This window comes from Achroia grisella, unplaced genomic scaffold (genome assembly GCF_030625045.1).
Source record: "Achroia grisella isolate CSIRO2021 unplaced genomic scaffold, CSIRO_AGI_Agris_v1 utg900, whole genome shotgun sequence".
Classification (NCBI taxonomy): domain Eukaryota; kingdom Metazoa; phylum Arthropoda; class Insecta; order Lepidoptera; family Pyralidae; genus Achroia; species Achroia grisella.
This window is the reverse complement of record NW_026713059.1, coordinates 2,612,567-2,639,249: the sequence shown is the minus strand read 5'-3', so window position 1 is coordinate 2,639,249 and position 26,683 is coordinate 2,612,567. Positions and strand designations below refer to the sequence as shown.

At 30.5% G+C, this 26,683-nt stretch overlaps 3 protein-coding genes across 3 annotated transcripts; all 3 read left to right on the top strand.

Moving 5' to 3' along the window:
* The first annotated feature begins 3,489 nt into the window (after nucleotides 1-3,489).
* On the top strand, nucleotides 3,490-6,943 carry LOC131853406 (carboxypeptidase Q-like). Its single transcript, XM_059204286.1, has 3 exons — nucleotides 3,490-3,712; nucleotides 4,873-5,002; nucleotides 5,455-6,943. Exons 1-3 carry the CDS (start codon nucleotides 3,513-3,515, stop codon nucleotides 6,541-6,543), a joined length of 1,419 nt encoding a protein of 472 aa, XP_059060269.1. The 5' UTR covers nucleotides 3,490-3,512; the 3' UTR covers nucleotides 6,544-6,943.
* Nucleotides 6,944-10,909: 3,966 nt separating this feature from the next.
* LOC131853405 (cytochrome P450 CYP12A2-like) lies at nucleotides 10,910-15,347 on the top strand. Its single transcript, XM_059204285.1, has 10 exons — nucleotides 10,910-11,146; nucleotides 12,024-12,160; nucleotides 12,746-12,876; nucleotides 12,955-13,067; nucleotides 13,134-13,250; nucleotides 13,356-13,634; nucleotides 13,769-13,925; nucleotides 14,238-14,447; nucleotides 14,595-14,766; nucleotides 15,045-15,347. Exons 1-10 carry the CDS (start codon nucleotides 11,085-11,087, stop codon nucleotides 15,194-15,196), a joined length of 1,530 nt encoding a protein of 509 aa, XP_059060268.1. The 5' UTR covers nucleotides 10,910-11,084; the 3' UTR covers nucleotides 15,197-15,347.
* Nucleotides 15,348-18,534: 3,187 nt separating this feature from the next.
* On the top strand, nucleotides 18,535-24,865 carry LOC131853382 (cytochrome P450 CYP12A2-like). Its single transcript, XM_059204250.1, has 11 exons — nucleotides 18,535-18,644; nucleotides 19,294-19,449; nucleotides 20,304-20,440; nucleotides 20,889-21,019; nucleotides 21,670-21,782; nucleotides 21,910-22,026; nucleotides 22,132-22,410; nucleotides 22,642-22,798; nucleotides 23,182-23,391; nucleotides 23,985-24,156; nucleotides 24,623-24,865. The coding sequence occupies exons 2-11, from the start codon at nucleotides 19,307-19,309 to the stop codon at nucleotides 24,772-24,774; spliced, it is 1,611 nt and encodes a 536-aa protein (XP_059060233.1). The 5' UTR covers nucleotides 18,535-18,644; nucleotides 19,294-19,306; the 3' UTR covers nucleotides 24,775-24,865.
* Nucleotides 24,866-26,683: the final 1,818 nt, after the last annotated feature.

Sequence of the window (26,683 nt, the reverse complement as noted above, 5' to 3'; positions counted from 1 at the left end):
TGTTTATACATAGAATTCAGTAAATTCAGGCTAAAGTTCAAATGAGGTCGCGGAGAATTCTTTTTCAAAGCACCATATCTAGTGCAATAGCTATTTTTTATATAAAGACAGGTATAGTCGTAAATGTTAACGAAGTTAACAACCTTGAACTGTACCATTTTTAGCTATAAACAAAATGAAAATCTGATGATACAACTGACAGACATACGGACGCTTTTGGCTTTTGTGATATTAGTTTTGAATTTAGGAACGAGTCATCTACGAAATTGCTACTGGGTTCATGTATGAATTGTTGATTTATTATATTGTAAATCTATCATATATACGTGTGCAATTATAAATACATAAATACATTTTAGACTTTTCATATTGAATAGATCTAAAATACAAATAAGACGTACTTTTTTAGTGTGGGTCACATCACAGCTCATTAATTTTTTGGTGTGTAAGGCCTACCAATTAGCTTACTAATGAGCTTACCAATTTTTTGGTCTGTAACTCCGAATAGTGAACCATTAAGCCCTGACGTTCTCTATACAATAGTCGTTTTAAAATATATAACATTCATACGTTAAACTGTCCACGCAATGGTTCCTATCATCGCGTTGAATGCCTATTAGATTCCGTTTGAATAGTGCACATCCGGCGAGCAATTCACAATCGCGTATGTTTGATATATTGCTATTGTTACATCAATCACTACCATCCTTGGTTATCTCCTAGATATCTATTCAACTTATGCTGCTCTATAAACCTACTGTTAGAGTACTTTTGCTAATAGCTGTGCGCAATGAAATCTAATAGATTAGGAGTATTTTAAAGAAATAAGTAGTATGCCTCAAGAAATAAATTAATATACTATATTTATTTGAGTACGAGTTATCTGTGAATAATTTTTATTAAACTTACCTATATTTAATTTACTTTAAAGTTTTATTTAGTTATTTCTAAAGTACGTGTAACTTAATAAAAAATAGAGCCGAAGTGAAATTTCTCTTTTTTTTAATTTAGAAAATGTCAAAGTTAACAGTTAGCAATATAACTCTATTTTAAACTCTTCTGCTGCTGTGTAGATCTACATTTTATTTTCTTGTCTCAAATAAATTGTAACTGTTCTAGACTCGAAACTATATTAAAAAAGTGCTCATGATTTTATTCTTAAAGGGCTAAACTTAATATAATGTCTACGTCTTTGAGAAATATCATTCACAACAGTCGGATTTGAAAAACCAAATCGCTTTCAATTTACTTTCACACAAAACAATGAATAATTGTGAACAAATGTATAAGTTATTTTAGGTTAGGTTACTTTATACAATTTTTTTTTTTTAATTGAATACATTATTTAGCAAACTAATTTAACGTAATACAAGAATAAAGATTTATTTAAATAAAACATAAAGTAAAATGAAATAAAATGTGCAAAATAATCATTAAGCATAAAATGGAAGATATGATTATATTTTATCTATTATTTTATTAAACGCGCTATATCCACTACCACTATCACCCATGCCTTTTCTTTCCTTTTCTACGTGACTGAATCTCAAATATTACTGAACGACCTCGAATACGTGTGCTACATATAGGCACTGTAATGACATCTTTACTCAGTTGGCTAAAAGAGAACTACATATAAGCAGTGGATGAAACAAACACTTTCTGTTACAAGAAATTGCTGTAATTGTAACTTGATTAGTAAAAATCATAAGCAAATCGATTAAGGCGTTACTGAAATTAGCGTGCAGATTAGACAAAAATCTTAAAACTCTGTTCTGGTATCTGTAACATAAGTACAAAATAATATTTAGAAAAATATTTGATGTGTAGACAATACTATGTAGCGGTGTTAATAAAGCTATGTTTAAAATTGTATGGCTTACTGCAAATGATAATCGGCAGAATTATGTAAGTGCGTAAGGGGCTAAAGAATTCTTCCATAAAACTTGGTACCGCAAACGTGGATTACTTGTGCCACATTTTATTTGGTCAATAAAGTAAATAATTTTTTTTTACAACTTAAGTGGTACATTCATATATACAATTTGATTGTCTCTGTAACATTCTTATTCACACATTCTGTCGATAACATTATTGATAACCTATCCCAATATTATATTTTCGATAATCTCCTGAATTCATTCAGTCATAATACTATAGTCAGTCAGGACTAAACTATTTATAATTTTATAGATATAAAATTCTATATGACTAACATTTTTTAAAAATATCTTGTGTAAGAGATCTCATCGCCTGTAGGTAGATTTATCAATCAACTATGCACCCACAATAATTTAGCAGTAAAAATAAGAGAATTACATATATAGATACTACCAACAGTGTCATATAAAGTTTACCTCTATAAATAAGAAAAATATTGTTAGTAATGGAAACGATAGTTCTATTACCAATTGGGCAATAGATAGGATATATCTTGTTGAAATCCAAACCATTGCCTAAGATAATAATCGTGGTTTATTTTCTTTAGTGATATAAATTCACTACGGTATCCTAAATAATCTAATTATATCTTCATTTCTCGTCTTAGTTTTGCCAACTAATATAGTTATCACCACTATTTTATTAAAATTCGCAAATCTGTTTAACTTTCTTTCATTCATTTCTCATTTCTTTATAACATTGTTGTCTCATTAACTAATGCCCTGATTAAATTTTATACCTATTCATTAACTGAATCGTAGCCTAAATTATTTTAAGTATGCACTTATCTCCAGAGAATTAAGGAGATCGTAGGAGTATTTAAATTAAGCGATCTATTCAAATGGTCACATAAAATCTGTTCAAATGAATTTCATGCTAATTACGCAACTTCACCCATTATATGGGAGAAAGGTGTTTGTTATTACCGTCATTAGTTAAAGGTTAATTATAATGAACAGCAATAATTTTGTACTCAGTCCAATTTATGGTATAATTGCCTGTGAAATTTAAGTCGCAGTATGCACAACGGCGGGGTATCCTGACTCGTATCATCATGAAACGATTTAATTAAAAAGTTGTTTCCAAATCTCTAGCCTCTGTATTTTATCTGTGCATTGTAGACCAGTTAGTCACTGAAGTCTATTATGTATGAAAATGTAGTTTTTTACATGTAGAGAAGGGTTTTCTTGATAAGCCAACAACGTAATGATATGAGCTAAAAATAAATAGCAGAGGATCCCGTCTTATGGAAATCGTTTCGATATATTCACAGAGGATAGATACGAAGTGACATAATATATGTATACTTTCCTTGTGTAATTGTATGCATACTCAACCTTAAATTACATTATATAATGTAATGATTCCTATGCTTGGCGGGAATACCCAATTAAAAACCCATTATCTTATATTTATAATATGGCGAACATAACCTCTAACCCTAGTTTTTGAATGGAACGCACATTTCACATTATCAATAGACCTATGTTAACCTATAATTGTACAAATATGATAACAACAACCACACAGTCCAGTACTGCACCGATAGTTAAGAAATATTGACATAGACAATGTACTTAATGATATTAACAATATTTGTATTAACAATACATAGTTTAACTAATGCTAAATACATTGTAAATCGTTATGACGATATCAAGTGCAACTTAGACACAAAGCTGATTAATGAAATAGCGTCGTATAAAAATGTAACGAGAATGATAATGGACGAAATAATCGCTAATGGACATGGTCATAACATGTATCAACAGTAAGTAACATTTACTTATAAAACAGTAACAATATACGAATACTATATCATTATAACAAAATATCCATAACATTAAGCTTATGTAATAATAAATTGTAACTACAAGTAGATATTTTTAAATTTCAGAGTTTTAATTTTGCGTTAAAAATATTAAAAATATATTATTTTTTCAATGAGGTAATCATTGAATACTGGTATGGTATACTGCATAACTCACGTGGATTTTATTAATTAATGTGACTTACATATATTGGTATGCACACCAAATTAAATCATAAAACTCTAAGATAATCGTGCTAACAATGGATTGATTCAGTAGATGTTTTAGGCACTCTACTTTAAGAGATTCCTATTGCCGAATATTGTAGTTTCTCTTTTTAAAAAAAAATAAATCCAGTACTTTCACTATTACACTATATTTACATCATAATTATGTATACCTACAATTTCGTTCATTACTAATTTACAGTACATTTGAAAAATATATAAATATAGGTGACACAAATAATTTATTACTATGTCTTATGTTTATATTTTCACTGAAGATTATTTAAATCATGCATATCTTTCTTCTATTTATTTATATAATAGGGACTACCTTTCATATTTCTAACAATCAATGTAACATCTCTTACTATGCTATAATATTTTATTTCAATTCGTTTAGTCAATGTAATTTTCTACATAACATAAAATTATTACATTGCGATCCCTAATTTATGTTAGCATTTGTGATATTGTATATCTAATTTTAGAAATATCTTGAGTAACTATACCAAAAACTATTAATTTGTACTCAGATTACCTACATAAAAATATTGAATATATAGATATATTGAGTAATAAAAGCAAAGTCGTATAGGCGGTCTCTAAACAAGGCCCATAACTTTAAATAAACTTTTTTAAAAAGTATTAAATTTTTTTTTGTTTCTAAATAAGTTACAAAGTATGGAGGCATTACGTAATAAATCGCAAAGTATGACTTAGTCCATTGCAATAGCAAACATGAGGGATACCACGAGCGTCGACAACGAGATTTTGTTGTACTCGTGGATCTTTAATATATATAGGGTACAGTTACTACTTACCATCCGATATCATATTTCTTTTTTAGTATTCTAGTTATATAAAAAAATTAAATAATTAAAATTTCAATACAGGTATTCAAATTTCATCGATACCTTCGGGGCACGTCCATCTGGTTCAGATATATTAGAAAAATCTATTGACCATATGATAAACCTTACCATACAAAATGGTTTACCTACAGTTCAAACTGAAGAAGTAGAGGTAATAAATTGACATTTTTATATACACATACCTGTTCCTACCAGAAAAGTGACTAAAGACTATAACACCTTTTTTATCATGAGGAAAATCGCCACGGAGAAAAGTCCGTTCATCCCCGGGGAAAAAAACAGGTATCGTCAAACTTCATAAAACGGTCGCCTTATCTCCAAAGCCAAAATTTAATGAAATATTTCCATATTACATTTGTATATTAGATCAAAAATTGTGGTTAAAATATAATTTTAAGGTGTTGCCAATCCAAAGCCTGAATAAAGATAGCCCCTATGGATTTTTTTGGAAAATGGTTACATTGTAGACAGACATTTAAATAATCAATCAATTGTCATATATATTTAATTTATCATTCCTGCCTATTTTTTATGCTCCCGCAACTCATTTTGTTTTATAATTATTTAAAGTATGTTACTATACTTACTTATTTCAACTTTTAGGTACCTCTTTGGGTGCGTGGTCACGAATCTGTAGCCATGATAAAACCTCATCCAAAAAACATAGCTGTGATAGGTTTAGGGTCTAGCGTTAGCACACCTCCAGAGGGAATTACAGCTGAGGTAATAGTGATACGTAGTTTTAAAGAACTTGAAAAAACTGATGATAATAATATAAAGGGGAAAATTGTGCTCTTTGATGCTCATTACATCACTTACGGAAATACTGTAAGATATAGATCACAAGGTGCTTCAAAAGCTTCAAAGAAAGGTGCTGTAGCTTCATTAATACGAAGTATTACCCCTTTCTCTATATATTCACCCCATACAGGAGCCCAATTTTATGAAGCAAATGTAACTAAGATTCCAACAGCAGCAATCACTTTAGAAGATGCAGATTTGTTGCGAAGATTTCAAGATCAGGGAGAAAAAATTATACTGAATATAAAAATGTTTAATATTCACGGCCTTAAAAAGTCTAGAAATACTATAGTAGATTTGAAAGGTAAAGAGTATCCCGAAAAATTCGTAATTGTATCTGGTCATATTGATAGCTGGGATGTTGGTCAAGGTGCAATGGATGACGGAGGAGGTATGATAATTAGCTGGTTTGCGCCAGTTATATTAAACCTTTTACATTTAAAACCTAGACGAACTGTGAGAGCAATATTGTGGACTTCTGAAGAGCCAGGTCTAATTGGTGCAGCAGCATACTTAAATAAACATATAAACGAGCTGTCAAATATAAATTTTATAATGGAGTCGGATGAAGGTACATTCAGCCCTCAAGGCTTAGACGTGGCTGGTTCCAATACAGCTCGTTGTATAATTGCGGAAATTCTAAAACTATTTTCTCCCGTAGATAAAATGACAAATAGTGGTGGTCCAGGGTCAGACATTACCTTATTTGTAGAAAAAGGTATTCCTGGTGCTTCATTGTTAAATGAAAATGAACGGTACTTTTGGTTTCATCATAGTGAAGGGGACACTATGAACGTACAAAATAATGTTGATGTTATAGATTGTGCTGCATTTTGGGCAGCAATATCGTATGTTATCGCAGATATTTCTATAGACATACCCCGTCATTGATTGCTAAGTAACAACGTAACCCAATAAAGCAATAAATTGCGTTATTGTTTGGCCAAGAAAAATACTTGTCTTCCACCGTGAAAGGCTCTTGATGAAATACTGCAGATTTTTTACGTCTCTCGTGGAATCAAACATCGAGCCTCCGGCACTGACACTCTTTGTGTTCCGACGCGTTGTAACAAATTGCGCTCTCAGAACAACCCTTTGAGAATCGAAATGTTGGCATCCTTCATAGAGATTTGTAACGAAAATATCACTACTTGAATATACCTGCATTATTCGAAAACATATCGACATTTGTTAAAAAGAAATAAAAACAGTAACAGTTGTTTACTTTTTACAATAACTAAATCTAGTTAAGTATTTATTGAAGTAAATATTATCTTCTTAAATTGATAATATTTCATAGTCAATCTATTTTATTAAAAAAAATGTTTCCAACTCTTTTGTAATTTTTTTTTATTTTCAATTTTTTCTTTCCTTGAAATTTATAAGCGTCCCAAAGTCTCTACTTCGATAAATAGATTTCAGTCTTCAAGTTAGTTGAACTTGGTATGCAAAGAGGATTGTGGCATGCAGAAGGCAAAGTAATATTTAAACGTCACTTTTGAATTCATCTTCTGGTAACAAAACAAACATTCTAGTAGGAATAAAATTAAATCAGATTTTACATGAATGTAAACATCATTACTATACAGGTATAGCATAATAATTATAAAAAATTATCGACGATATTCATAATTTATTTCCCGTCGACTTGTATCGACTTCACGTAACCTCGCTCATAGTTTGTGTAATAAAATATAAAAATAGTTACTATTTATTTATTGACACATATATGTATATTTATATACGCATGTATATTATTATTAAACAAAAATGCTTCAACCAATGTACACATTACAGATATACACTGATTTGCTAAGATTATAAAAAAGAAATTGCTTTTGAATATACTTATTAAATTTTTATACTAAATAACTATTTGTATTGTAGTATAGATGTGGCACCTTATAAAGGAAGATTTAATACAAATTAATTATTCTGTTTACATAATTTCTCACGTTTAACAAAATATTGCTACAATATTTGTGATGACAAAATCAAAAAATGCAAATATGAACCGTAGCATTTGTTCGTCGTAATGACATAAGAGTAGATATACTCATATTGTACGAACATTCTCGTGGAATTGCCATGATGTACAAGTAATTAATTACAAGCCATCTGCTGCCATCGTGCAATTAATTGTATTTACAACATATGTTGAAATATATCTACAACATACTATAAAGTATGTAAATGCCTCACTAAACTGTGTAAAGTGTTTTGTCATACAGCAGTGAGTGCTGTATGATACATTTATTTAAAAAATACAATGACATTCATCATTGTATTTTTTAAATAAATGTACAGTGATTTTACGCCGCTTTTTTAAACAAGTTGACATGTATGCGTAGGGCAAATAATCACAAGCTTGAAATTATTGTATATTTATATAGTCGTCGTTGTGTATTTGAAAACGTTGTGTGAAATTGCTATCTTGAAAAAATATATATATTAATATATTACCACATAACCAGAGTATATGATATAGGTACGAGTACGTACTTTTACACTAATATGCTTGTACTTTTCCTTAGCCCTCTGTCAAGAAATCCTTTGAATAAAAAAAAGATTACTTTGAGTAACAAGAATTAATTATTATTATAAATATATATATATATTTATTATAAATACTTAATTTTCTATGGGAGATGGTTAATTTGTGGATAACTTTACAATTAAAATTACTACACTACAAAATATGTTTATAAGTATCATACATCAAAATAAATGACAAACAGGCTGATGTTAATGAAAAGTGAAAAGCGCTTATTTACATAACATCTCACTAATAATCATATCGTGATGTGATAATTTTTGTAGACATTTTTAGGTACTAATGTGTCATCCAACTGAAAATCAGCGCAGGAAACTATGTTTCCAGCATTATGTTGAGTTGTGGTCCACATTGACTCTGTTTTTTAATGTATGTAAGTTATTGCTAGTATTTTTTATGTCATTGTTGTTGTCTAAAATAGAATTAAAAAATTATATTCTATTCATCCTGAAAGTGAACGAAATCTGGAAATGAAATTATATGTATACTATAATTTCACGTAAATACTAGCTACGAGTTACAGAAATAAATAAGACAGAGCTACAAGGAAAACTAGTATGCACGCCAAGTGACAGTATATTACATCTTTAATTAAACTATATACACATTTAATACCGATAGGAGTAAAACAAGTTATTTGAAATATTGATTACATACAAATAGTGACAGGTCGATCTCAAATATAAGACTTTTTACCACGTATTTATGACTAAATCCCCCATTTCGCGTACAAACACTCAATAATGCCTATTTGTAATCGAGCGGCCATACGTGCCTCCTCATTCTGGGTTAGAATTAGCGATACTACGTTATTTAGTTTATAACTTTGTGAAGGCGCTGACTTCGTGACCGGATATATCTATAAATATTATAACACTAAATTATACTTAAAAGAAAATTAGGATTATTTAGGACGGCCAGCAGTTGAGATTTTATAAAGTATTTTAAAAATGTTGAAGAAATGACAGTGAAGAACTCTATATATATCTATGAATAACTTTAAAACATTAAGTTTCGGGCTAACACTGCTCGGAAAGAATACAACGTATTATTAATCAGTTATCAGTTAACTACCTACTATTAATGTATGTCGTAACAGCTCATGATTACCTCTCTACTATAGGTATATATGCTATAGATCGCTGTTCTGGATGTAGGTATTTCCTTGTAAATTCTTCGAATACTATTTCCACGGTGACCACACAACCAGAGTATATGATATAGGTACGTACTTTTACACTAATATCCTTATACTTTTCCTTAGCCCTCTGTCAAGAAATCCTTTGAATAAAAAAAAGATTACTTTGAGTAACAAGAATTACTATATTTCGTCAGGACTCAGAGTCCGGTGGGTTTACCGGATATATGAAAAGTTAATTGAAATCACTATGAGTATAAAGAAATATCATTCATTAATACCTTACAATTCACTAGATACTGCAATGCTGTTACACATACACTTCGTAAGTTACTTGCTAGGAATTTTATTAAACAGTTACCTGTTTAATAAAATTCCTACCAAGTAACTTACGAAGTGTATGTGTAACAGTAGGTTAATCCTTCTCTCTAAGACGACAAGCAATGAGTCGTTAAAGGGTTATTATAGATGTATTAATGGATGGAAAAACACAGTACTCAAAGGCTTAGATGTTGCATATAAAAAAGAAGGAATTAACGCTACCGTGTTCATAATTCAGACACCGGAAGATAATTTGCTAGCACACTTTATGGCTCACTGGGTCCGACCAACACACTACCCATTCAGGCATGATACCTTTTCACAATTTTGAGACGATGATAGAACATTACCGTTTTATTCATAAAATTAACAGTTAAATTTTGACTAGCCTAAAAAAAGTAACTATTCCCGATTTATTCTATTGTACAATATAAAAAATACAATGATACAAATAAATAATCATGGAAAAATTTAGCCATTTATGCATCTCAATATTTTTTAGTATGTTTAGTATGTAGTCCTAGTGTTTCACACCATTAAATCTCAAATAGAGCTTGTACTATGTGTAAATACTAAGGGAGATGAAGACCGATAAAAATATAGTTGGATTATGTGAAAAAGTATTAAAGGAGAGAAATCTTAGATATGATAGGGATCAGTCGAAGAACATGACATACTGCGTCGATCCCAGATACTGCTGTGATAAAGACAAGGCAATGATGACTATGGATAGATACTAAAAAAAAGGGCATTGGTTCCACTCTTTCCAACATGATTTCATTTTCTTTTTTTAAAATATATGTATTTCATTATGTATTCACTGTCTGTATTGTTGGCACATGTTTGATTTCATTAATTATTCAAACACTATGTCGGCTCCTATTGATATAACAACGTTTATCTTTCAATATACATACATAGATATAGTTACCTATACATCGTACACATCGTTCATTCTTCGATATAATCGTTACTACTGATATGTACGACTTTTATTATAGGTAGAGGCAATATTTCACATAATTATTAGGTAATAAAAAAATTATCCATTCCTATTGAGTAATTTTTTCAATATGCATATATAACAACTTGTCTTGAAACTACATAGGGTTGCCCTATGTAATTTCAAGACAAGTTGTTATATATCCTATATATTAGTATATTCTTGGTTTTTAAAACTCTTACGTTCAAAGCCTATGTCATGACTTAACTGTCCTAAATGATGAGGCAATTCAGAAGTGTGATTCAGGATTATCAGAACAAAAAATACGGTATCATAAGCCGTACTATATGTATACTGCTGATAAAATTACCATTCATACCTGTGTCATAACTAGCCTATATGTTGCATTTGATAACAGCACATATGGTAAAATATAAAAACAGCGCGACGGTCAGTCACAATCTGAAGCTAAAACCATGCAAACGTCAAAGTTAAAACGAGTGTTTTGTTTGGTGACAATCAATAAAAACGTCTTCAGGTATGTGTAGTATTTCAATATATATAATTCTACTGAATGTGTGATTGACTTTTTTTCTAAATGGTTGGGCCGATTTGTATATATTTTATATTAATTAGTTCCTGGATGGCCCAAAACACAATTGGGTAGTAACTCTGTTTTTTCGAGCAGCACAACGTGTACGGGACTGCTGGTTGAGTATATCGTATATATTTATTGCAGTCTTTAAAACTTATATACATTGAAGCAAAGCAAAGCACAGTAGTAGTAGATAGCCCACCTGATGATAAGCAGTAGTCGTCGCCTATATACATAAATAACACCTACATACATGTCACAAAGTGCAATTTCCAGAAGAGGAAAATATCATAATTCTTATCCTGTAATTCAGTACGCTGCCAAATCGCACCCTACTACTGAAACACAGCTTACAAAGCAAACTGCCTGGTGACTAAAATAGTTGAGACCGAAATAGTCGACAGCTGATTTTTTACTATCAGGTAATCTGAAAAGGAAGGCGCAACAGCGCTTATGCCAAGTAGAGTGAACCTATATGGATTTATAGGACCCCAAAATCTATCCATCTTTACGTACATCTCATAAAATAGACACTGTCGCGAAATACATTTGTCTAATGAGAATTGTATGAAAATGTAAGTGAAATAAATGTGATATTATGTTACGTTTTCATGTGACATAATTCTCGTCTGCCAATTCATATTACTAGGTCACTTGGACTGGCAAATGAGATAGCCAAGATGCAACTACAAAAAGGGAATGCAAAGCAGCAAAATTTTACAGGATATCGAATTTACAGACGCCTATCTCTAATGACGTTCGATATGACGGATACACAACAAACAAGTTAATTAATCATTCATTAATTAATTATTTACAGAAATGCTGCTGTGGACAGTGCGTCCTCGCAAGAAATTGGTAAAGATATAGATGGCATACGATTAAAGTCATTGAAGGAAATACCGGGACCAAAATCACTACCCGTTATAGGGCATCTGCACCATTTCTTTCAAAACGGTATCTTGATTTATGATCTACATCTTTACATAATATAAAACAAAGTCACTTACATCTTTAAAATTACGGAACAGATTTTAATGTAGTTTCCAGTAATAAATACAGTTATTCAAGAGGAAGGTTTATATGTATAATGTAATTAGCCTACGCTAACGTAGGCTTCTTCCTAAGCTTATTAGAAAAAACTAAAGTGTGCTATTCAGGTTTATATAAAACTATTACTTTTTATTTTTAACGCCTATAAAATTATTTTGATATTACTTATAAGACATAAAGGTTAAAACAAAAACGACAAAACTAAAAGAAATTTAAAGTTAATGGCAATATTACACTCTTATAAATATTATACTCTTATACTTTTTACATGTGTGGTTGAATATTCGAAATTTATCATGCGAGTTTAGGTAAATTATCGAAACTGCCGAATTACTAATGATATCAATAATGAAGATGGATATAGGCTTTCAACAGCATGAAATACAGTGATCATTCACTTTGCCCGTTCTAATTTAAACATTTGATATTAAATGACATACTAAAGAGGCAACCCTTAATTAACTTGAAATATGACCTATGTTAATCTAGGCGAACTACACGGCTTGTCATCATTTGAATTGGGGGAGAAATTGTTCAAGAAATATGGCCCCATCTCTCATTTGAAGACCATTGGAACACCACCAGTTATATTTTTAGGGGACCCCGAAAGTTGTGCACAAGTTAGTACTAATACTACTATGTAACCAATATCCATAAATGTTATTTTGTATATGGCAATCTGTATTATGTTATTACAGATCCTCAGAGGAGATAATTGGTTACCCGTAAGGCCAGGGTTCAATTCTCTGGATTATTACAGAATTAAACACAAAAAAAATAAAAATCCCGAATATTCCGGACTACTGACCGAGTAAGTCCCGTTGTACAAATATTGATTATTGTTGTGATATAAAATATTAATTTCTGCCATTTTCAGACATGGAGACAAATGGAAAAACTTCAGGTCTAAAGTCAACCCAGCCTTGCTGCAACCGAAAACAATCAAACTGCATCGTACTGTTCTTGAAGAAGTTGCTCAAGATATGGTCAACAGGTTACTATTCTTACTTTAAGTTTTTATAAGGATGAAAATTTTATACATTTACTTACATTCTGTATTGATTTATGTTAGTAAGTTATGTTTCTAAAAATATTTCAGACTTAGGTCAATTCGAGCAGAAAATAATATGATAAAAACTAGTTTCGATGTTGAAATGAACTTATGGGCATTAGAATCCATCGGTGTAGTGGCACTTGGCCAGCGACTCAACTGTTTTGATCCCAATTTGCCCGAAGATTCACCAGCGGGGAGGCTCCTAAAAGCTGTGGAAGAAATATCCATACTAGTCGAGGAATTGGAGTTTAAATCTAACCTTTGGCGATTATATTCTACACCAGAATTTAAAAAAGCTATGCAAATATATGAGGATCATGAAAAGTAAGTCTTTATAAATAACTTACCTAATTTTTAGTAATAGGAAATGTATCTCTGACTATACGAAATAAAAATTGTGGCAACATTTATAATACCTTGTGATTCAATTCAAAATATAATATTTTATTTTTTAACAGTTCGACTAAATATTTCGTGGATAAAGCAAAGGTGAAACTTAACACCAAGAACTTAAATTCTAATGAAGAAAAAGGTGTCTTGGAAAAATTACTAGAAGTAGATGAAGACGTAGCGCATATAATGGCATCTGACATGTTATTTGCTGGGATAGATACGGTAAGATATAATTATAGTAGGCCAAAATAACAACAGGTAGAGCGATTAGATAATATTATACGGTAACTACTACTTAATAAAATTTATGGACGATAATAAATATCACAAGTACATCTATTAATTTTATTCATTCTGTTGTTAGGGCAATTGTAATTTTAACTTATCATAATTCTTGTGCACTAATATTTCCATTGAATCAACATCCACGTACTAATATTCGTTATTACTTGGACACATAGTTATATGGCTAAAGCTATCATTTAATACTATATAATACTGTACAAAAATGTATGTAAATTACCTTTTTTTCAGACTGCAAACACATTAACAGCGTCTCTATATCTTCTGGCGATCAATCCAGAAAGGCAAGAAAAGCTTAGAGAAGAATTGAAGTCACAACAGAAAAGACATTACTTAAGAGCTTGCGTAAAAGAATCTTTAAGAATATTGCCGGTTTCCTCTGGAAATGCTAGAAAAACAACTAAAGAATATAATATATTGGGATACCGCATACCTAAAGATGTTAGTCATATTTATTCTTTATATCTTATATATATTTATATCCTAGATTTTACATAAAATTCCTACAATAATAATGTGTCATTATACAAATCATAATAGCACTGAAATTCTCGTAACTTAATAAATTGTATTTTACACAATTTCCAGATATTAGTTGTATTTCAACACGAAATGATGTCGAGAATGGAAAATCAGTATCCCAGACCTTTGGAGTACCTGCCAGAGAGATGGCTTGTAGATAAAGAAGACCCACTGTACTACGGCAACGCACATCCATTCGCTCACAATCCTTTTGGTTTTGGTGTTCGCAGTTGTATAGGTAACCTTACATTATACATTCACACTAAAGTGTATTTATAAATGTAATATATATGCAAATTACAATTCTTCTCTCGATGCTAATCAAATTCTTATTCTATGTATTTATCAGCTATCCGCCCGAACCGGTCCTCCCGAATTTCATCTAAAAGAATTTTTAACTCAAAATATACTTAGTTTTGGAGTTTATCTATAACAAACAAAAATAAATAATTTTTAATATTAAGTTAGACATAATCTGAAAAAATTAATACAGTAGAAATAATTTCGCTGTTTCAGGTCGTCGCATAGCGGAATTAGAAGTAGAAACATTCCTCGCCAAAATGATAGAGAACTTCAAAGTTGAATGGTTCGGACCTCCGCTCAAAATTAAAAGGACCTCCTTAAACTACACAGCGCCACCCTTTAATTTTGTCTTAAAAGACATCTAAATATGGGAAAATATAAAATTGCATACGATATTATAAAAAAGACTCGCGCTCAGAGGAAATTCTCGGTTTACTTCTAATTTGTAACTATCCAGTAACGTTTCCTGATAATCATCCTCATTAATTCTAACTGTAAAGATTTATTTTGATAAATAAAAATGTTAATAAATATGTTATTATTCTTAGCAAAGAACTTATTCTCTAATTATGAACTAACAAATTATCTTGGTATGGTATATCATATCTCGATATCTGTCCTTACCTCTCAGCTCACTGAGAGGTAAGGACAGATTCCGAAAGTAGATGAATAAAGGTAATCTTACTAAAGGTAGTATTTTTAGTAAATTCAATACATAATATTCTTAGAGAATACCCAGAATACCTTGCTCATGAATACAAATGTTTATATCGTGAGAGAAATCAAACCATCAGAAGTAAACCGATGTGCTAAACCGCTGAACATCGAGGCGCTTCATAACAAAATATGTCTGTTTGTAATATTGAAATAACCATTATTTACTACATGCGTATGAATATAAATACGGTACATGCACTAAAATAAAAATTTTTTACAATTTTTGTCTGTCTGTTCCGGCTAATCTGTAAAATAGCTGGACCGATTTTGACGGGACTTTTTTAGTAGATATCTGATGTAATACGGAGTAACTTAAGCTACTTTTATTTTAGAACAATTATTTTATTTTAGACAAATAAAGTTAAATTCCATGCGGACGAAGTCGCGAGTACAGCTAGTTAATTCATATTAATGTTGATAGCCTAACGATACAAGAAAATTAAGCTATAAGTCAATATATATATACGTATTCATTGTCGATATTGTTCCCGTAGGTTTAATTTCATTAATTGTTCAAGCACTATCCCAGCCCCTATTGATATAACAACGTTTACCTTTCATTATAGATACTAATATTTATACAATATACGAAGATACGTGTAAACTAGCAAAGTAATTAAATGTTGTTGCCCAGAAAACACATTTATTATTGCTATCTGTCCACCTCTCTTGTGTATATACAGTCAACTTCATTATACATCTTGTGGTATAAAAATTGTAAGTTATTACAGCGGCGGATTACTAAAAAATCGATTACCATCTCATTCACATCTCACAAATGAGTTTGTTTGATAATGTCGCCCGCCAAAAATCGTTTGGGTACATTTGTCTCGCTTATTCCTGTCGCTAACAAACACTTAAACACTTTTTTAAAAAGAAATCGCTTCCGCTGTATGTTCTTTTAAAATAAGTACCTGATTTTAATGCAGTTTTTAGCATGATACATGTGTCCATATCTTGTTTTTTTTTTCATGTTAAGCCTTAGCAGACTTGTTGTGGGAATCTGTTGACGGGAGAGAACTGGGAAACTGTATCATTTTACTTTACTGTTTTTTTGTATCCTTAACGAATACAATCCCATGCATTATGTCGCTCGTAAGCCTTCTGTAGTTGTATGGGTCACGTATATTATTATGTGTATACTATAAATACTTGATACATTTTTTAATAATATATATAGAAAACACCCAGACCGACGCTAACAAACATACTCATGAATTCAAATATTTATACAATGTGAGGAATCGAACCCGTGGCCTTCGGATTTAAGGCGCTGTGTGCTGCGCTGCCTTACCGCTAGACCACCGTCTGTATATAAATTTTATAACTTTTTAACATATTGTTGTCTTTATGAAGCAGACTGTACGTGTATGGTATCGATAAATTAAGTGGGATTTTAGGACTAACGTCGAGAAGATTAGTCCGAATTTCTGAACAATTTGTAAGGCATTGTCCTGTCTGCTTGCTAAATCGTGCATCCTTCCATCTTTATCTTTATAAATCTATTTAGATCTATATATAAATATAGTATTAGATATACGTGGGTAACCCTTATGTAGTGGGTATTACTTGTATACAGAGTAAATGTATTTTCAGACAACTACAAAAAGGATTGAAGAATTTCATACGACAATTTTATTTGGGTAAGATGTCTATTCTAAACTAACAGTGATATTTTAAGTCAAACTGGTATACCTATACCACTTAAGAATATTTTGTATAAAAGATCATGATGAAAATTAAATCTGAATAATGCAGAAAAATAATCATCAAAATCGGTACAATATTCACCGAGATATTTTATAAGGCTTTTTTTGGAAGTCAACAAATATACAAAATCTACTGTCTCGACAGTTATCCCTGATGGTATAGTTGTCTTCTAAATGTCAAGTCAATATAGATGTGTTATCAGTTGTTAATGTCATGACGATCCCAAAAATTGACAAGATTATCGGGTAAGTTTTTGATTTTCTTATCGAGAATTTCTTCAGAATAACCGCAAAAATTGACAAACCTATAATTCTTTGGACAAACTTGAATCCAACGTAGCATTGAGAGATCGGATTATTTTTTTATTTTCTCATCAATGTTTCCATCATTGGAGACTCATTTAGAAATACAAATTAGTGCACACAGATAGATATAATATTTTAAATGTAAGTCGAAATAAAATACCACTAGGTCACGACACTCTCTTTAATTCAAATTCTCATATATCACTATTCTCGAAATGTAACCATATACAGGCTGGTCTAATCTGCTAGAGTCTTGTAGATTCGTTCAGTCTAATTGTGTTTCCATGCTATTAATATTAATTTGATAATGAATAAAGATATTACAAGTGATATGATATTCTGGTGAATAATAGAAGTTTATCGCATACTAAGTATAGACGTAAATATCTTAGTACTTAAATTCCTTTATCAATAAAAATGTTTACTCATGATGAATGTGTTAAAACATATATTTGTATTGTAGTGGTTTTTATGATTCAATTTGCACTAAAAACAAACGAAAACACTATTTGGAAAGTTACAAAAATGAATTCTATTAGGTAGCTGTTCTAATAAAATAACTATAATTCTTAATGACATATAATATGAATATGATTAATATAAGTATTAAATTTTAAATAAATTAAAACGTAAATACTAAAAAAGAACAAATATGTGGAGGTTGAATACGATACATACAATTATGAATAAAATAATTAAAATACAACTTAATCCATAAATAAACCATATACCAAATACGGTTTATTCATGAAATTTAAAGAATTAAAATCACTAATACCACATTTCACACACACACACATACTACTAAAATAGTAAGTTAAAATTTTATTATACAAGACAGAATGTGTTTGAAAGATATTTAATAATATATGGTATATTATTAAATTCTACATTTAATTGAGAACATAACGACAAAAAATAATAAATCATGATGACATGCAAATCATGGCCAACTACATATATTTTATCGCCGCGGATATGTTTATTTGTTGAGAGCAATAAATTAAATTAGACAAAGAACTAACAACAAACGCTCTTCAGGTCGCAGTGAAGGTCGCCGATTATCAAACATATCGTATAGGTATAAATGTTTATCATAATAAACAATTTTTTTATTATTTTGGCAACGAATAATAAACTTATGTATATTGTATACATTTCTATTTTAAAGTTTTTTTTTACAATTATTCTAAGAAAGTATTAATATCAATTTCGTGCATTGTTAGAATTTAAATTGTAATGTTCGGAGCCAGAAGAAAGAGGAAAAAAAATGGTGTTCGAAATTTGAAAATTCCTATTGACGAGTGTTTGGTGCTTCTCTTCACAAAAAAACTAATGTCTAAATTACACGAAAATTCTAGAATGCTGAATGTCATTTTAATATTGTTAACTAAAGGAATGAGTAAATTAATTTAAATAAATATTATTTAGTATGCCTTTTTCTCTTTCTATACTATTCACATTCTGTGATATATTTTAATAAATTGCAGTGTTGCTGATTCTGATCCATAGTATTACTGAATCCTTCTGTAACTTTTTATAACAATGAAAGTTTGTGTATTATTAAAAAAATTTGGCTACTATTAAATAGTTTAGTGTTGAAATTCTTATGGGAACAGGTTATATGTATATACATATTTGCAGGACAGTCGACACGGTTTTAATTCATAAGGTGATGAAAAATTTTTGCACTTTAGGTAATATATAATAATGGAAATAAAATTTTATAGGTACTCTCAGTATATGTATACATACATAGATAACACTGCGTCCATTAAATCATCAAAACAGCGCGACGTTCAGTCACAATCCGAAGGTAACATCATGCAAACGTCAAAGTTTAAACCAGTGTTTTGTTTGGTGGCAATCAACAAAAACTTTGTCAGGTAAATATTACATATATGTATGTATGTATATATATATATGTTTAAGCATAGTACGGACATTAGATAGAAAAGAAGTTAATAAGTAAGTAAGTAAGTTAATAAAATTCCCCAAGAAGAGAACTGACAAAATCCAATTTAAAATACTATTTTTAAATCGTCGTACTAGTACAAATTCCTTGGAGCGTGATCAATTTAATAGACAAAGTCATTTTTAGACTTCCAGCGTGTCTTGGAGAAAAATATTCTGTATAATAGCCAATCTATGGCTTTTGGGTAATATACGAGTACTCTTAACAATTAATTTAAGAATTGAGATCTAAAAGTTGTGTATATTGTCATACATTAAATATAAAGTCCAAACTTATTTGTTTGTCGGACTCAGTGGTCTAACGATTTATCATAGTACGTAAAGTACTTTTGTTGATCGCGGGTTCGATTTCTCGCATGGTGCAAATATTTGTTTTCATGAGTATGATTGTTTGTATCGGTCTGGGTGTTTTCTATGTATATTGTATGTATTTACAAAAATATATATATCTAACTGTTTATATCAGTTATCTAGTACCCATAACACAAGCTCCGCTTACCGTAAGACTAGATGGCGTTGTGTAAATTATCCAGGGTTATTGATTTTATTGATTTTATCTATTTAAACTCGTGTAACCACTTTATTAGATCAAGCAACTAATCTGCAACCGCGGAAAGCAACTTTATGAGATATGGAATACGGCGCCTTCCATGTATATTTTAGATCAGGAATCATTTAATAGAATTACAAGTTGATAGGTTCCCTATCTCTAGCGACATTCAGTATGATGTAAATTAATTCGTTAATAATTTATTTACGGGTATAGAAATGTCGCTGTTAAAAGCGCATCGTCGGAAGAAGTTATTAAGGCAGTGGACGATACACAATTGAAGTCATGGCAGGAAATACCAGGACCGTCATCACTACCTATTATAGGGCAACTTCATCATTTCCTTCCTGGAGGTGTGTATCTTAATTTATTACCTACATATAAAATAATGTTAGTTATAGAGTGTCGAGTTATTGACTTAAAAATTTAATTCTAGCATGAACAACAATGATTTTATTTATGTTAGTTGTTAAAAATGATTATTGAAAATAATTAATAAATAAAAAAACAGAGGTTTAATTAAGAAAATGGGAGCAGATAACATTGCAATTAGTTTTTTCGGGATTTAACGAAATGTAAGAAAATTACTAAATAACCAGAAAGTATACTAATTTAGTTGTTCTAATGACATGACAGTTCCATGTCATTAGAACAACTAAATTAGTATTAGGTTATAGTATTAGTATTAGTATTAGGTTTCTTTTTTTTGATAGTGTAGTATTTTATCCTAAATTTAACTTAAATTATATGTAGAGTATCTGAAGATTCAATTAATATCGAACATAATTTTTGCATATCCAGGCGATCTAAGCAACTTGTCAGCCTCTGAATTTGGAGAAAAAATGTACCAGACATATGGGCCTATCACTAAATTGACGACCTTTGGTTCACCACCAGTTATATTTTTGGGAGACCCCGAAAGTTCCGCTCAAGTTAGTATTAAAAATTAATAATACAGTATTCAACAAAACTGACTTCAGTCGCTTTATTAAGGATAATTAAAAAAAACTACGGGTCAGGGTCGGGTCAAACAACTACAGATCACACAAAATTCAAATAAAAATGAAATATCGGAATCAATTCAATTAAATACACAAAAGTTCCTTATTTAGAAGACCCCTATACTTCAACCATCAACTTTATTTATATCGTATTGTAACAAACTAAATAATTTGTGCAAATATACATTAATAAAACTACACACTGAAATAAAATACATATACCTACAATTTGTAAAACTCTGTATAAAGACAATGAACGACTTTAATGCAATACTATAGACAACCTACCCATTAACCACTCTGATGGTACCTATATTCGAACAGGTAAGTAACATATCAATAAGGAAATATCTGAATATAATAATACAATAAAGAAGGAAAATAATATTAAGTTACAATACGAATTTAAATTATTCGTTAAACCTTAGAAATAATTTAAAATATTGTATAACACACAAATACAAAATAAATTCGCATATACTCGATAATAAATTATATAAAATAGTATATACTAAAATGCCTGTACAAATGCCAAATTAGAGTCAGATAGTGACAGACAATTTTTTACATATTTATTACAGATCCTCAGGGGAGACAATTGGTTTCCTATACGAACCGGGTTTGACACCCTGGACTATTACAGAACTAAATACAAAAAAAGTAAAGCTCCCGAATATTCCGGACTACTGACCGAGTAAGTTTTTTCGTTCTGCACATTTAATGTAGGTACTATATTATAGTACTAAACATGTAATATATGTAAAACTGAACATGAAATTAAACATGTATCATGAAAAGATAATCCTTTCTACCAATTTCAGCCAAGGAGAAAAATGGAAAAATTTTAGATCTAAGGTCAATCCCGCTTTGTTGCAACCAAAAACGATCAAACTGTATAGGACTGTTCTTGAAGAAGTTGCTCAGGATATGATTAACAGGTTAATATATATCTGAAGTAAATTTTGTAAACTCTGAAGACAGTTAAATGTTTTAATTAAGTACATACATATATTCGTAGATAAATTAAAATGTAAATATTTTAGGATAAGATCAATCCGAGGTGAAAACAATATGATAAAAACTGATTTCGATGTTGAGATGAACTTATGGGCATTAGAATCCATCGGTGTAGTGGCACTTGGTGACCGACTGAATTGTTTCGATCCCAATTTACCCGAAGATTCGCCAGCAAGGAGACTTATCAAGGTTGTGCATGAAGTTTTCATTCTAGCTGAAGAATTGGATTTTAAACCTAGCCTTTGGCGATTAATTTCTACACCAAAATTCAAGAGAGCAATGAAAGTATATGAGGAACAAGAAAAGTAAGTATTTGTGTATGTGACGATTACTTTTGAATTTCTCCACTCTCCATTATATTTATATTCATTCTTTATCTTATCCATTCTTGTCACACCACACATCCATTCTCCACATTTGCATTTCAGTAGCATGCACTCGTCTTTAATCCATCGGCTTTTTGGATTAGTACTCTTTATATAATACACCAGAAAGCAAAACCCATAAACGTGCTAAATATTGAAGTTTTTTTACAGTTTGGCTAAGTATTTCGTGGGAAAAGCAATAGAAAAATATAACACCAAAACTGTAAACTCTGACGAAGAAAAAGGAGTCTTAGAAAAATTGCTTGAAATAGATGAAAATATAGCACATATAATGGCATCGGATATGTTATTTGCTGGTGTTGATACGGTAAGATATTTATTATTTAATAAAGTTAAGTGATTCATAAAGTGAAGTGTTTTTTCTACATTCATTTACATCACTATGCAATTGGAATAAAAACAGTATTTAAAATTTACATTGATTTTTTTAATGACTGCAATGATCTATTAAACTTTCTATTGAATCTGTGTACTCATACCTACTGTCTCATATTAATCATACAAGTTTGCCCTAAGCGTAACCGACTGCACATGATTCAGACAACTGTTTAATAAAATAAGCCGTATATCTAATTGTGATCTAAAAATATATAATAATATTATAACTCATAAAATGATATGATAGTAGATAATATTGTTTGTATAAATTTATATAAAACTGCATAACATGGTTGTATATTTAACTTTCAGACTTCAAACACAATAACAGCGTCGCTATATCTTCTCGCGATTAATCCAGAAAAGCAAGAAAAACTGCGAGATGAATTAAACTCAGAACAAAAGAGTCGTTACTTGAGAGCTTGCATCAAAGAATCATTGAGAATATTACCAGTTGTTTCCGCAAACGCCAGACAAACAACTAAGGAATATAACATATTGGGATATCGCATACCTAAAGATGTTAGTGCATCAAGTACTTACAAATCTTACGCTTTACTGCAGTTAGATTATATTATTCCATCTACATGTCATAGTTGCCCTATTGATTGTTCTGTAATATATATGTATACATATATATAATACATACTCGTATGTTAGTCCTATTTCAAGAGCAAGTTAGAGCCAAACGCTTCAAACCACAGATAAGATAATATTACAATTCAAACAGAGCTCTTTCGCTTCCTGCTTATTCATTAACTAGCTATAATATTATCCAAAAGTTTGTAGAAATATTTGAATGTTTGTTTTATTATTGAACTTACAAAGTAATTTAGGTATGCACAAATATGAATTATCCTAAAGCAACACGTCCAATATTTAATCCAATTTACTTGAGCAAAGCCATGAAATTGAGCTAGTTAACATTAATCAGTTCCTATATATATCCTATAAAGTAGCAATTTTTTACATATTTCTTTTGTTCGTGTCTTTATATGTATCGTGGCGATAATCATTTAACCATGAGATAAGCGTTTATCCCCTATGTTATAAAAAACATGCGGGAACATAACTTCACTGTTATATTTTATCTTAATATTTTACACTATTTTCAGATGCTAGTTGTATTTCAACACGAAATGATGTCCAAGATGGAAAATCAGTATCCCAGACCTTTGGAGTACCTGCCAGAGAGATGGCTTGTAGATAAAGAAGACCCGCTATACTACGGCAACGCACATCCATTCGCTCACAATCCTTTTGGTTTTGGTGTTCGCGCTTGTATAGGTAATATACTACTCTACTACTCAATAAAAAATAAGATACCGTCACAAGTCCAATACATGAAGCATTGTCAAATATGACATTTGGCTTGATGTGATAAACGGAACATTTGATATATTCTCATTTTGCTAGATATTCTGAAAATTCTATGTAGCAGTGAGCAAGACGATAGCTGTTTCTAGCTAGTTGTATTTTAGGTTTATATAGATTTTTCCTTCACCGATGGTTCAGTCAGAAGTATAAATTGTCAAACAAAATCTTTTTTTTTTTGAGTCGGCTAGATTTCACCTCAAAACCTTTTGGGTGTGTATTTCAGGGTAAGAAACTACAGTGCCACGATGCTCTCAGACTAAAAATGCTCGATTCTTTAGTTATTGTAAAAATGTAAGGAGCATGCAAATAAGCATCCACTTATATAAAAACAAGCGTAGGAATATTATAATAGACAATAATAATTTTGCTATTCCAGGACGTCGCATTGCGGAATTAGAAGTAGAGACTTTCCTTGCAAAAATGATACAGAATTTCAAAGTTGAATGGTTCGGACCTCCGCTCAAAATTAAAAAGACCTCCTTAAACTACACTGCGCCGCCTTTCAATTTTGTTTTAAAAGACATTTAATTATCAGAAAATATAAAATTGCATATCTAGACCATTGTTACTGGCAGATTGTCCACCATTCTTTTTATAAACTTTATATTTTTTATATCTATTTTTTATATGTCACTTTTGACGAACTAATATTGTTTTGTTACTTACTAATGAATACACATTTTTACTAGTATTTGGTTTTTATTAAAATAGTAGTTGTGTTCCTGCTCCACTAACAACCATTAACATTTTATCATAAGAACCCTAGATTGTAAAAAGACTAAAAAGCAACTCTGGAAAGTAGAGTGCTTATAACAAATTCTTAGCACAGTTCTAATTTAAATTGTACCGTATATGTGTTTTGTAAATAAATTTGTAAGTTTAAAGTTATATTGTAAGTGTAAGTATGCTAGTTTATTACTTTCTATGTAATATATATATTAAAAAATATTCTCTAATAAAATCCAAGAAATATAAATAAAACCCTTTTTTACTTGTCCTGTCCTGTATTGTCCTGAATAGAAACTACTGTTTACCGCAAATAAATTAACGATTTAATAAATGATTCAATAAATTCTATAAATTATGGAACGTATAAAATTAAATTATGAATGAATAACCTACAATGAATTCAAAATATTTATTAAATATGTGCAGAAAACTATTTATCAAACTCTACAATTCTTTTCTAGTTTTTCCACAAAAACAATCATATATTCCAAAGTTCCGAATACAGTTTCAATAATAATTCTAATATTTCTCCACAAAGAAATCAACTTCAATCGTAACAAAATTAATATAGAACCAACAAGTAACTAAACTCTATTGATTAGGCCCAAAAACAATAATACAGCAACAAAGAAACCTATACTTGCTATGTAATTTTGTAGACTACTTCTAATGCTTCGCTTTATAAAAGAATTTATATATATTACGGAATTACTACCGGAATTATTTTGTCGCCAAAGTATTCGTGGAACAAAATAAGAGTCAATATTTTTTGTATATTTATAGTCCTACAATTAGATATCACTATCAAATGGTCGTGTATCCATATTTCAAAAGAAAATATTCTTTTTTTTACTATTGTGTGTATATTCAGTTCTGTCACTGCGCACTATGATATCAAATATCGAAAAGTATATCTAACTTCTATGATTTATTATTACTCTTACCGGTTATGAGTCCAAGACACATTCACTGCGCATATAATCGGGGGAAGGCGAGTATTAGTAATTTAGACTAAAGACCTCATTTCTGGTGATGTACCATATCAGGTTGATCTTCATGCCGTCCTACTTGAAAACCATCCTGATAAATTCCTGGAGAATTTGCCAGGGTAGGCTAACTGACCTGATATTATCCATATTTTGTGATCATCCACTTGTGTATTTCACATCCGGATTATCATCCATTACACAAAGCCAGCCTGGTCTGCGACATGCAAAATTTCTATTTAGATTACCTTACTAGATCAGTCAGTCAAACAGGGCAAATCTCTTTATCTAATATATATAAATTTCTTATTATAGTATTTGTTATCACTTGCTCCTTCGAAACATTTATCAAATTTCTAGCATAAGCAGATGTTTGGGAACATACAGATATTCCCAAACATCTGCTTCATAATAAAAGGTAACTGTTAGTGATGTGGTCTGATGATCCCCTTGCTAGCAATGGGTCAGGTTGACCTCCACGCAGTTCCCTCTAGAAATCATCGTGATAAATTAAATTTATCTTGATGGGCCAATTGATCTGACCTCATGCTTATCCTGTCATCCTCTACAGGTCCCACCAGCGTAAACCGTTAGCGCAAGCGGGCTTACTATACCTTTATAGGTGGGCTCCCAACCTATGAAATCCTGTGCATATATTGCTTTATTATTATTTGGAACTATGTACCCACTTATAAGTTGATTAGTTTGTAATTATTCTACCT